The following is a 12,462-nucleotide window of genomic DNA, read 5'->3' on the forward strand; positions in this document are numbered from 1 at the left end:
ATTGGAAATGAGAGCAGCTCCTTGCTGCTGTCACGAGCTGGGTTTGCAAGCCTGAGGCTCACGTTTGCGAACACTGCCTCTGCTCTTGGGGACCTCTGCATTGCTGCTTGTATGATAAAAACCATCAGAACACACGCAGGAGGAGGAAGGGAACACTTTTGTTTCTCTGTCCCAAGAACCGAAGGTACTAAAGGTTAATACTTGGAAATCAGCAACTGCCAAGAACAAGTTCCCCACCCATCCATCCACACTGACTTTGAAGTGTTTTCTTTCTAGCTTTACCTTGGCACGCTGGCCAAATAAGTCACAAGTTTCCGAAGGTCTTCCTGCCTTATTCTGTCATGATTGCTGCGGGCTGGGAAGGTCAAGACAGGACCACCTCGTTTATCACGGCCACCTGCGGAAAATAGAGGATTGTTAGAAAATCAGGCAGGAAGCACACGTCAAAAAAACTATGTGCACTGAATTGATAAACATAAATTAAGGCACATTCAAGAGCCTGCGCACTCTTTGTAGCTTTCAGGCTTGCTTAATTGAGGAAGACATGCTTGCATTTGTTAGAGCGCCAAGGAAGAAAAAGGAAGAAAAAAAACAACACACCAACCACAAGGAAATTTGCTACTAGCTTTTCTTCTGGCTTTCACATAATCCCATAAAATCCAGTATGACTGGTCAACAGCAAGAAAGTGAAAATATTTCTGTTACTCAATGAACTGCATCCTTCATTACCAGGCAGTTTATAAAGTCCTACCAGCTGGATGCAGTGCACCCCCGCCACATTTATGCAGTCAGACATACTAATCTATCTGGCAACTCATTAGAGACTGAAGTTCTGATTAGAAGTTTGTGCCTGTGTTTTCTATTTAGAGAATGTTGTCAGCAATTGGAGTTTTTTCTCTTGCAGCTTTCCTGTCTTAAAATCCACTCCTTTTAAACTGCCAGTGTCTGGCACTTAATGCTTTACAGCAATTTTCAAAAGAGCCACAAAGGAGTGGTTCTACCCTGAATTATACAATCATAAACATAGGGGCGAATACAACCTATTCTACTGCACCTCATTTGTTTCTCTGCTGTGAATAAAGTTTAATAAGCTTGTAACAGAAATCTAGTTCCTCATGCAATGTTTAGTTCTTCCTTCATGTATTATCAATGGATTTTTTCAGGAACTGTGTGTTGTCAGAAACATGTTGGCATTGTTATCTAGCAAAAAATTCATATCAAAACTACAATTCAAAAAGCTAGCACAGGACTACACCTTGCCAATAAGCTGTAAAAAAAGCAGATCGACATTCACTTTTTTAATGGAACATATAATCCCTTTAAGAGAAATATCACTTCTGACAAAGGGAAATCACGTGCTTCCTCTGAATTATATTATCTGGCCAAAAAGAAGGAAAAGCTATGCAAAGACACGTGCATCTCCAGCACTCACACACACTGTGTTCTCTGTTACAGGGCACAGGACACCTGCGCTCCATGGGGCCATGACTTCTGCAGGGGTCCCAACCACCACAGCTTGGTAGGAAGAGCCCTGGGAGGCTCTGCTGTAAGAGCAGGACTGGCACGAGAGCTTGGATAAACAGAATCCTAGCTCACCACAGGACAAAGAATTGCTCTGAAGAGAATTTAGATCAGGACTCAAGGAGGTGTCTCATACAGCAGGAGTTCCAGCAGGTGCACATCAATCCAGTGATGTATATGAACATATCCCTGAGGCACAGGTTTTCCACCTGACCCTGACTACAAGACAGAGGTTTCTTGTAGATGCAGCTGCCAGCTGACAACATAGTCCCTGTTCATTGTAGTCTGAAAGTGTCCATTGAGTTCATGCCATGATAGGTACAAGCTCACTTTCTAGCACAAAGTGTCTCCACATAACTCAAGTCATGTAGAAGCAGCTAAAAATAGCAATGTTGTTTTTTATGTATATATATTCTATTTCTTTTACAAAATTTCCAGGGCTATGAGTTTTCTACAGCCCTGCAGACTGTGCAGCTCAAAGCCTGTCACATTATAGATAAACCACCTACAGAGATATAGATGCCAATGTAACCCAGTGTTACATTCTGTCTGCATTGAAATTCCTGTAGCTTTCAGTGGATGCTTTACACCCGAAGGGCAACACCTTCCAATTTTTCAGTCACATCCAAAGGTACAGAGAGGCAAAGACAAGGTGACATCTTCATTTTGAGCCTTCGTGCAGCCAGGGGAACATGTAGAGTACAAAAAACCTGCCCTGCCTCAGCTCCACCTAAAGCTGGGTGCCTGATGCTTGCCTTTGGCTAACGGTGTGCAGTGTGCTGCCCAGCACTGCAGGAAATCCTCTGGGTGATTTCTCAGAGGCACCTTGCTGCTTCCAGTTAAACTGCTTACATGGGTCTCTCTGCAGCAGCCTTCAAACAGCAGAGCCTCTGCTGCAACAAGCATGCCACAAATGCTAGGAGGATCCAAGGGAATTTGGTCTCATCTTGGCTGATCCATCCCTCTGCCACGTGGCACAAGAATGGGGGTGTAATGTAAAAAGGATTCAATTTACAAGGAAATAAGCTCATTTTTATTTTCAGGACTACATTTAAACATAAAAAGATCCTCATTTCAAGCACATTCCCCCATTGTTGGGATTATTTCACACACCATAACAAAGCCAAAACCATTATATCATGCGTGATGTGTCCAACAGGAAAGCAAGCCAGCCTATAGAATGGCAAACCAATATTGAAACTAAAGCTGGTAGGAAAGATTTCTTTTTTTTTTTTTTTTTTTTTTTTTGACACAGGAAGCTTTTCATGGTTTTGAAACATTTCCCATCATATCAAGATGTAACCAAGGCTTTCAAAAGTTTCCAGATATTCACTAAAGCAGAGACATGAACTTGAATTACATCCCAGAAGAATATGCTACCCACTACTTAGTCAGGCTCCCCCTCCTCCCCCAGTCCCAACTATTTTAATACTTCTACAAATGAAAAAAAGTGTTAAGAGATGAGATCAAGAGACATCCAAGCACACATTTATAATCCTCTCCCAGGATATGAAACGCCCAGAAAGGGCCATGATCTTCCCTCAGCCCAGCAGCCCCAACCACTCCAATGCTGCCTGTTCACCTCAGCTTGGTCATGACCAGAAGTTGTGTTTGGGTTCAGGGACCCCTTTCACAACTACATTTCCAAAGTGAGCTCTGAAAACAAAACAAAAACAAACAAGAAAAGAAACACCACACACTGAATTCTGGGAGACTGAGAAAGTTAAAATGGAAAATTCTTGACCATTTTGCTGACAGTAATGGAAGTTGCAGAAAGGGAAACAGAGGTCAGAACATTTCTGTCCTGTCTTTTTTTTTTTCAGGACAAAACTTCTCCTACATCAGTTCATCTGAACTGTCCTCAGGAGAACAGGATAAATAAGGCTTGCACAGAGTCAGAAGTTATAAGGACAGACCAGAGAAAATGGGTTAATTCTCTTTGGAGGAAGATTACAAGATGACCCAGATGGAGTTTTCTGGAGGATGGAAGGATAAATAAGTGCCTGGAATGATTCCTTCTACTTCCATAGCACAGCAAAACAAGAAATATGAGGTTTAGAAACAAATGTGATAAAAATCACTGCTCTATGCTTTGAGTAATAGGGTGAAAATATTATTACAAGTGCATCATACATATTAAAAATCTTTCACTTGTTTCCAATAGTTTATGAGCAATCCCTAATTTTTATGAATGCCTGCATTATTTACAATTTTATGAAGAGCCTGCGTGATGAAATGTCAGGTTTCTTCCAGAAGCAACCACAGTGTGTTTAATTCACCACAGGTCCTGCAGAGTCCAGTAACTGTGGTTACTCTCTTAAATACTAATAAAACGTAGCTTCTCTGTTGAGCTTCATAACTGCAAATGTCAGCTTTACCAGACAGACTAAACAGGATGGTCACACCACCTAACTTTAGACACCTGCCATGCCAATGTTAGGACCCTCATCTCCTCTAAGGAAGCCTCCAAACAAGGAGTAAGAACCACTAAAAGAAGAAATTATTTTTGCATTTGCTCTGCAGGAAGTCTAATGTCCCATGCATATCTTTCCTCTTCTCTATTATTATTATTATTTTTACTGAGGGAAATAGTAAAGTACAGAGAGGGGACGAAATTGGAGGAAATTCACCCCAGATCTCACTTGAAGTACAAGAAGTAGAAATGAGGATTTCTGATCCCTAGTACACTGTATTAGGGCTTTATAGTACTTAGGCTAAACATCAGCAACTAGAAACCTTACAGAAGCTCTGTCTGTGCTTACAAGGAACCCACCCACAGAGGCTAATCTTGCCTCAAGTCAGCCCTGATTTGCACACTGATTTTACATGCACAGCTTCATCAGAGAACTACCCAGCATATTGTTTTAAAAGAAAACAAAAAATGGAGGGGAGCAAAGAAGCTCAATTGCTCTAATCAATATGTCCCATCTTCTGCCTCCCACTGGGCTCACAGACATGGGATGCAATAATCAAACATATCATTATGTTTGCTAATTACGGTTATTAAATGCTAAAACAAACAGCTGATAATTTCTAATTGGTTTTCAAGGTGGGCTTTCATGGGGTTTGTTCTGATTTAGAGAGGCAAACAGATGGTCTAGTTATTAGTGCTCTGGAATAAAGGAGTCAGAAAAACACATGTTCCTCAGGGCACAAAGAACACTGAAAACAAATATTTAGCCATATATGTCTTGTCTCCCTCCTACAAAATCCTTTGTTGATTGTCTTTCCTGTGACTGGCATGCTTGCCCATTCTTCCCATCTCCCCTTCTTCTACCTGTATAGAAACCACCACTACATTCAGCACCTGGTCCCAGAAGTAGGATCACATCATTTTTCCTCCATAAATAATACAGGAGATACTGCAGCAATAGCATGAGGCATGATGATGGGCACCACTTCTACATATTAAAAGAAAACAAACAAAAAAAATAATTAAAGAAACCTCAAAAAACCTGCAAACAGGGGCAATGGAAGCCGGCAGCAGACAACTTGGGCAGGTTTCAGTGACCTACTGATAGGCACTTTTCTGGTTGTGGTCAGGCTTTTGACTGAGACAAAAGGGACTCCAGCCATAAGATGCTTTCCCTAGCAGCTGCCTGAACTGAGATTTTAATCACCTCAGTGGTCTGTGTGGCTCCAGCTGCCTACAGGTAAGGGAAGATGTTGGCCAGCCCAGAGTTATTAATGTGTACCGTGGGTATGGGTTCCATATTTCAAGTCCTGAGAAACAACTATCCCCAATAATACCCAGAAGGGTGAAATTCCAACTCTGGAATCCTGTTTAGGAAAGGAACTAAGACATTTCCTGTAATGCAGACTTCTTGTATACAACAGATAATGACTAAGGAGAGCTCTGTTTTCAAGCCATGTCACTCCGGTCCTATCTACTTCTCTACCACAATGCTTTCCTACTTGAATTCATCTATATTTAAGAATATTCCAGTCCTTTTCTTCCTTCTGCATGCTTTTGGTAAGCCAGAATTCACAAGGATTAACCACAGAAGCAAACAAATTCCCCCCCACATAAAGGCTCCTGAGTACCTTTTCTAAGGTCCTGCAACACCCATCAGCAGTGGGGACAGAAGTAGCACACAGCACCTCTGGCCTCTGTTCCGGTGTCTGCTGTAGCTCAAATGGATGTGCTGCTCCGTCTAACCCCTGCAGACCATAAGCTGATCAATCTTGATACTGCAGACTGTGCTGGGACCATAAGTGACTTTCCAGAGGAGCTGAAACACTCCTCAAAAGATATTTCAGTCCAAAATATGGTGAAAAAATGAATGATAATGAAGAGAACTAGGAGACAGAATGAGCTCAGCTGATGTCAGGCGCCTCTATAAAATGACAAACAATATGGTCTGGATTTCTAAATCTAATTGACAGACTTCCTAGAAAAGAAAAGTATCAAGGAATTGATATCCAGAGCCTCAAAATAATATTTCTTTTCCTTTAGTCTGCCATAACTGAGCTCTGTGAGAGTCTTCTTGCTACCAGACCTCCTGCAAACAGACCTCCACACTAAAACTCTTCCAGCTTCAAGAAGCACTAATTTCTTGCAAGGGTTCTTTATAGGATTATCTGTATGAGCACACACAAACTCGGTTGATTCCAAAGCAGGTGATTCCAGTGTAATAGTTAAGGAAATTTAACCTCCCACAACAAATCCCCCCTGCAAATTAACACAGCTGCAATGCAGTCAGCAGAGAATGATCCTCCAGTGTGTTCCTCTTTGCAGAATGCCATAAACAAGTGTCAAGTGCCTGAAACAAACCCTAGTGGTATTAGGGTTAATGACCCCCCAAAACAAGGCTGTGTGTTCCCACCAGGAGATTCCTTGGCAGAACAGATCAGAGAAATGGCTGTAGATAGGATGCTCAGCACAGCTGCTGGATGAGCCCATTTCCCACCTGATGGATTTGTTCCATAACCACACAGAGCATGGGTGGTTTATTTCTGATTTATTACAAGTATTTCGGGGTAATTCTTTGATTTTGAATGCTTTCTTGAAAACAAGCCACTGAGAAAATTGTCTCATTTCCCACTGAGAAAATTACTGTCCCAGCAAAGCAAAATTAAGAACAGGTGAAACTTGTTACAATAAAGGAAGAGCTTCTTTGTGTGGAAGGTAGAACTTGCCCATTCCAGAGGAGCTTGTTTTTTCCTCTGGAAGATACAGATTTGCCTTGAAGTATCAAGGCAGCCCAGAAGCATCCTCTTCAACACTGCCCCTCACTCACACACATACAAACCTTGCTTCCTTTTACTCTTCTATCTCAGATGTATGGGAATACCTGCTTCTATTAAAAAATAAATAAAAATAAAAAAGATGCAGAAACAAACAAAATAAACCCCAAATTTTCTAAAACAAAATACTCTGCTGCAAACACTCTTGAACCTGATGGTGAGGGGAAAGGAACAGAACAGCCCACAGCCGTGTTGATCACGCTGCTGATGGCAGTGCCAATAGGCACTCCAGACTCATGTCTCTGAGCATCATATTAGAAGCTATACAGAGTAAAGGGAAACAAACAAACAAAAAGAGAAACTGCATTCACCCTGACCACACACTGTTTGTCTTCCCAATCTGAGGTGAGCACACCAGAAACAGAAAGTTTCTGATGTCACTTCAGCAAAGTGAAACATGTAATGAATGGATTCAACGCAAGTGGCTGTTCAGGCTTGCCATGTCCCAGCAGGGAAGTCCTTGACAGCTACAGCCAAGTAGAGGCTCCTGCAAATTTATGGAAGTTCAGGGGAAAGTTCAAGCTATCAGACTTACACAATTGCTATTAGGAAGTCTTTTTCTCCTTTGGCTCTGAGAAGAAATTTGGCCTAGAGCTGGTAAACACCATCAGATAAAAATGTTTCTAAAATTGCACATTCCAGCAAAGTATTTCCATTTCATCAAGCCTACATTTTCCTACAAAAAAAAGTATGAAAAACAAAAAAAGCAACCACAAAACCCACAACCATTTGCTAATACAGAGATGTCCAGTTGTGAACTTCAGAGCTTCTTGTATGTTAAAATAGATTCCTTAGGAAAACCAAATAAACAAGCAAAACAAACGTAAGCCTACGAAGCAAAGTGCTTTTGCAGAAACAAGGAAGTTTTCAGAGGTGATGTGTTTTGTCAGTGGGATGCAAGTGCACACCCTACTACAAAATGACCTTATATTGATTTATAAGGTCCCAGGTTACATTTCTGTACAAGGACTACTCTTATCTGCCTGCATAAATGAAGCAGAGACCTTTGCTGAGATACGTATGGAGCTCACTGTGTCTTTAAGGACTAGAAAGCCTTGTGAGCTGGAACAGGATGGGATGTATACAGAACATCTTGCTTCACAGGCTCAGTTCCTTCCTCTTATTGTTATTTTGAAAGTCTCTATCATTAATTTAAAAGCTAAACCCGTGTGACTGGATGCAGAGAACCACTGACCCGTGGGCTCTGAAGGCTTTTCCAGGAGGCAGTCAGGAACTCAACGCGCTTGGATGGCACCCACAGTTTCATTTACATCCCACAAGTTCTTCTGAGTCCTTTCAGACAAAAATGTTTATTGGGTTGTTTTTTTGGGGTTGTTTTTTTGTGTTTCCACAAGGCAGCACAGGTAGCATCCCTGCTCTCACACCTGCTAATTAAGGAAGCACACAAAGGAGAAGTCTCCTTGCTGGAAGGAGACAGTGGTGGATCTTGGCAAGCTGCTGGTGTCCGAGAGCCAGGACGGTAAGTGTTGGCAGTCACTAGGCACTCTCCACAGAAATTCTTAAATTTAGTCCATGGCTACAGTTAAAACATATGGAGAGAAACATGGCAACTGATTTGGCATCCTAGCAATGCTTTAGCTGAGTATCACTGGATATCCCAGAGAATGTTTTGATTTCTGCTCTGACCTTAGAGTCCTGATGAGGATATCTAAACAGACACTATAGGTAAAGGTTCTTTGGTATCCTCACAAATGATCTAGCAATCTTGCAAGGCAAAAGAAACAAAACAAGACCAAACAAAACAAAAAAGCAGGCTCAGACCTCATCAAAAGACCTGGAAACTTTGCAGTCTAAACTTCCTTTTTCTTCTTCAAAGAAAAATGTGCATCGATGCAGGAGTAAATTCCAGATGAAAGGATGATGGACCAAAACCACTATGAAAATTCAATAGTTAAGCAGTGTTATATTTTTCTAATAGCATATTTCTTCTTTTTGGAGTTCCCATAGATTTCAAACTACATCAGGGAAAGGTATAAACAAGAAGCCACTTTTCTCTACCAAAATGTAGAAGAATTGTTGATGTTTCACTTGAAATTTCCATTACAGAGGAAGATAATAGAAACTTTTAAAATTGGAATCAAAACTTTTTGTGCAAATACAAAATGTTTACATCATTCAAAAATTAAATATTTTGGTTAGTTCTCTTCCCAATCCAATACAATTTCCAGTGTCCACAAATCTATGTTGGAGACCTCCTGAAATCCAGACCTGAACTCTTCCAGCACGTGGAGGGCCTTGGGAATCTCATTTCAGTCCCTTCTCCAAAGAGTGAAGCACATCCGTCGCACAGAAAGCAAAACGTGCTTCTGCACACATGGTCCCACATATCTCTGGTACATAGTGACCTGGGGTGACTTCAGACCCATAGTTTTTGGGAAGGTCAATCTCTTCCCCCCTAACAGTCCTTGGAGCAATTTTTTCCCAGATTCCAGTCTCAGAAGCCAAACAGCCTGTAAGCCTTCCTTTTGGATTCATCTTGCCAGCCTACATTTAGTGAGACCTAGTTGCAAAGTTTCATCTGGTCTATTTACACTGAGCTTCTTCCTCTGAAAAACCTTTTGGGAAATCTCTGTGCTTTCCCTTCAGGCTCTCAGTCAGGCTCAGACATCGCTGTGCTCCTGTCACCAAATTGTGACACCATTCTACCTTTTGCTGTTGACTCCCTCTTGCTTGAATAGCCTCTCAGCAACCTGGCCAACTCCTCCTCTGTGCTCCTGCCTTGGCAGAGGAGCAGAAGGCACCTGGATGGCTGGCAGGAGCCTACACACCGCGGGTCTTAAGAGTCCCATAGGAATGGGAAGTGTTGGGAGGGATCCTGCAAAACTCTTCTGGGTGGGACATGGGGAAAGGGCAAATGGTTTCAGCAACACCCACTGTGCTAGTCAGCTAAAAAGCTTTTCATAGCCATGTGTATGAAAAGCTCCATGTGCAGGAAGGCAACGTGGCAACATGCTCCACTCCCTCTCCCAAGAGCCTCATCCACTTCTTTCTGTACTGCCCTGATCAATAGAAAATCTCATATGACTATAATCAAGCAGCTGAACGACATCTCAAGTTAAACCACCCTTCGAAAGCAGCATCTGCATTTCCCAGGAAAGGCTATAGCCACAGCTTCCAAAATATCACTTTCACCACCTCTCACGAAAAAAAAATACCGAAATAATCTACAACCTGCTTTATTTCCTTTCCTCTGTGCTCATCTCCTCAGAATATAAAAATCAGCCTTTGGCTTGAAGCTTGCTCTCTAATGGTTCCCAAAGCCTTTCCATTGCTGGAAACAACACTGTGAACCACCCAGGCAAAGCCAAGATTTTATCAGGGTTTAGGCAACAAGCAGGCGGCCAAAGCCTCCCTCCCAGCCCTGGCTGAATCTGCCTCAGCGAGGTCAGTGATGGGAGCAGTCAGGCTGCGATGGCTGGGATGCACTGCCACTGCTCAGGCTATCTCCGTGCTTATGAGAGATGGCATGGGGTTTTCAGATCTTGTTTAGATACACACATATATGAACCTTGCTTGGATTCAGTCCAGCTTAGAAACAAGGTCACTGGAAGAAATCAAGAAGCAGTTCCAGGAATAAAACCACAGGAAGTGCCAGGCACGAAGCCCCAGGCGGCGTTCAGGCTGGGTAAATCCATGCCCAGCTAGCTACAGCTGTGTTGCAACTCTGAAATTAAGTGCACTTCTGAAAGCCTGAGTGTGCCTCTGAGATTGCACAGCAGTGTGGGCAGGCAGTAGCTGGTGTCCAGCCCGTTCTCCCCACTGCTCTATGTGGTCGAGGTGTGGAGCATCCACGGCACTGAAACACAGAACAGCACAGCCCCTTCCACAAGGAGCTTATTTGTTCTTGCAGCTGTCCTGTCAAAGACTGGTTGAAAAGACAAGGTGGTGTAGCTGGAACAGATGAGAAAAGGAAAAAGTGTGTAACTCAGATGTTCAACAGATTTACTTTGTGTGCTGATAAATTCTGCCGGTGTAAGGACAAGATGAACCCACTCGACATCCCTACTGTACTGTTACCGTTAAAATTAACTGTAGTATAAACTCCAACAAGACTCAATAAAACTCTCCTTTTCCTCAAGGAAGCCTGATTGCAAATGCAACGTGCTCACAGACTCAGTGTTAACTGCATCTCGAACTCGAATATATATATATATATATCCTCACAAAGTTCAGCAATTTGTTTTTTCTTTTTCTGGCAAACACTTTCTTTTCTGTGCTCAGAGCACACTCTAGGAAGTTACTCCATTTTAATTAAAAAGAACCTAGCCATCACTTGAAGCTGTCAAATCCTTTTCTTCATCTGCTTTATTACATCAACCCAGGGAAAGTCGGAGCAGTTCCTAAACTCTGGGCTGGAGGGTGATGCTGGGGCTATTTTAATAAGGCACCAGAGCCTCAGCACATTTTATCTACAAAGGCTCAGACACTTGTTCCCATAGCCACTGCATTTGGAGACCTTGGAAAGAAGGTGGAAATCCTGGGACTGCTACCTAGTGAGCTGGGTTAGGAACAGGAACATTTTGAGCAGAGATGAGTCTGGAGGGTGGTGGGTCTAAAAGTAACAAACCATCTCCTGCCTGCAGCAGACTGTGGTGAGAAACCCCTGGGGGTGCGCTGGCACCTCTCACTTGTTCAACCCCCCCAAGGCAAGCTTGGCCTGGGACAGCATCAACAGGAGCTGATGATTTTGTGTGAGACCCTCTGGCTGCAAGCTGAACCCAGGTACAGTAAGGAAAGGTGTTATATAAACATCCCAGACAAGTTGTTGTTATTAAATATTCCATGCATTACCAAATGATCCTGTGGTCATTTCCATGTGAAGCAACAGCAGGAGCCAAGAACCAAATTCCAGTACAGTCCCTGCATAAATTCCTGCCTTTTGCTTCCCCAGAGCACCCGGTTCAGCTTCATGTCACCAACAAGTCTGCAAGTACCGTGCCTTTTTATGACTATGTTCCCCTCTTCAGAGCAGTGAAAGACAAAAAGGACATAAAATATTTCGTGACACTCAGAATGAGACACCAGTGTGAGGCAAACAGTGGTGCGAGTGAGAATTGCTGGGAGAGTCGGGTGGGTCATGAGGTACATTTGGTGTCTCACAAACTTCCCGAGTCCTGGATTTTCATATCATCGGTAAAAAAACTTGAGGGCTTATAGAGCCACATATTGTCTGCCCAAGCCCTTGCTGGTTCCTGTGCCATTTCAGTGATGCTAAGTGGGAGGGCAGCTTGCACCAGCTGCTAGTCCAAGGGAAGGGTTCTCCTCCTCGCCAGGCATCCCCTGGCCCCGCTTGGCAGCCAGCAGGGAGCGGAGGAGGAAGGCCCAGGCACCTCATGGCCTCACTGCTGCTCTCCTGCCTTCTGCACTCAGCAGCACTGTGGAGATGAAGGAAACAAAGAGCTAAGACTGCAGACAATGGGCCGAGCAGGCTGGCTGCTTGATACTGGTCTTCTTGTTGCATCAGGCAAGGTCACCCAAAGCAGCGCAAATGGCTTACAGTCATCAGAAACACCAACAGTGGAAGTACCCTCTTTTCGTACTGCTGATTTGTATGACTTCATGCAAGATTATGATCGCTTCAGACATTCTCTCCCCACCCATCCCCCTGCCTGACAAGTTGTAATTCACCCCAGAAACAATATAACCTAAGCCATTCTCAAAGCATTTTCCATA

The 12,462-nt window shown here is 43.1% G+C and overlaps 1 protein-coding gene across 10 annotated transcripts in view; it reads right to left on the bottom strand.

Annotated features, from left to right (window-relative positions):
• KALRN (kalirin RhoGEF kinase) overlaps nt 1–12,462 on the bottom strand; it is a 495,524-nt gene that overhangs the window by 326,593 nt on the left and 156,469 nt on the right. For all 10 annotated transcript variants that reach the window (XM_082764116.1, XM_082764119.1, XM_082764117.1 and 7 more), the window contains one exon: nt 283–397. In XM_082764116.1, coding sequence (XP_082620242.1) covers nt 283–397 — 115 coding nt within the window. The remainder of the gene's footprint in view (nt 1–282; nt 398–12,462) is intronic.

This window comes from Aythya marila, assembly GCF_965140915.1.
Source record: "Aythya marila genome assembly, chromosome: 6".
Classification (NCBI taxonomy): Eukaryota; Metazoa; Chordata; class Aves; order Anseriformes; family Anatidae; genus Aythya; species Aythya marila.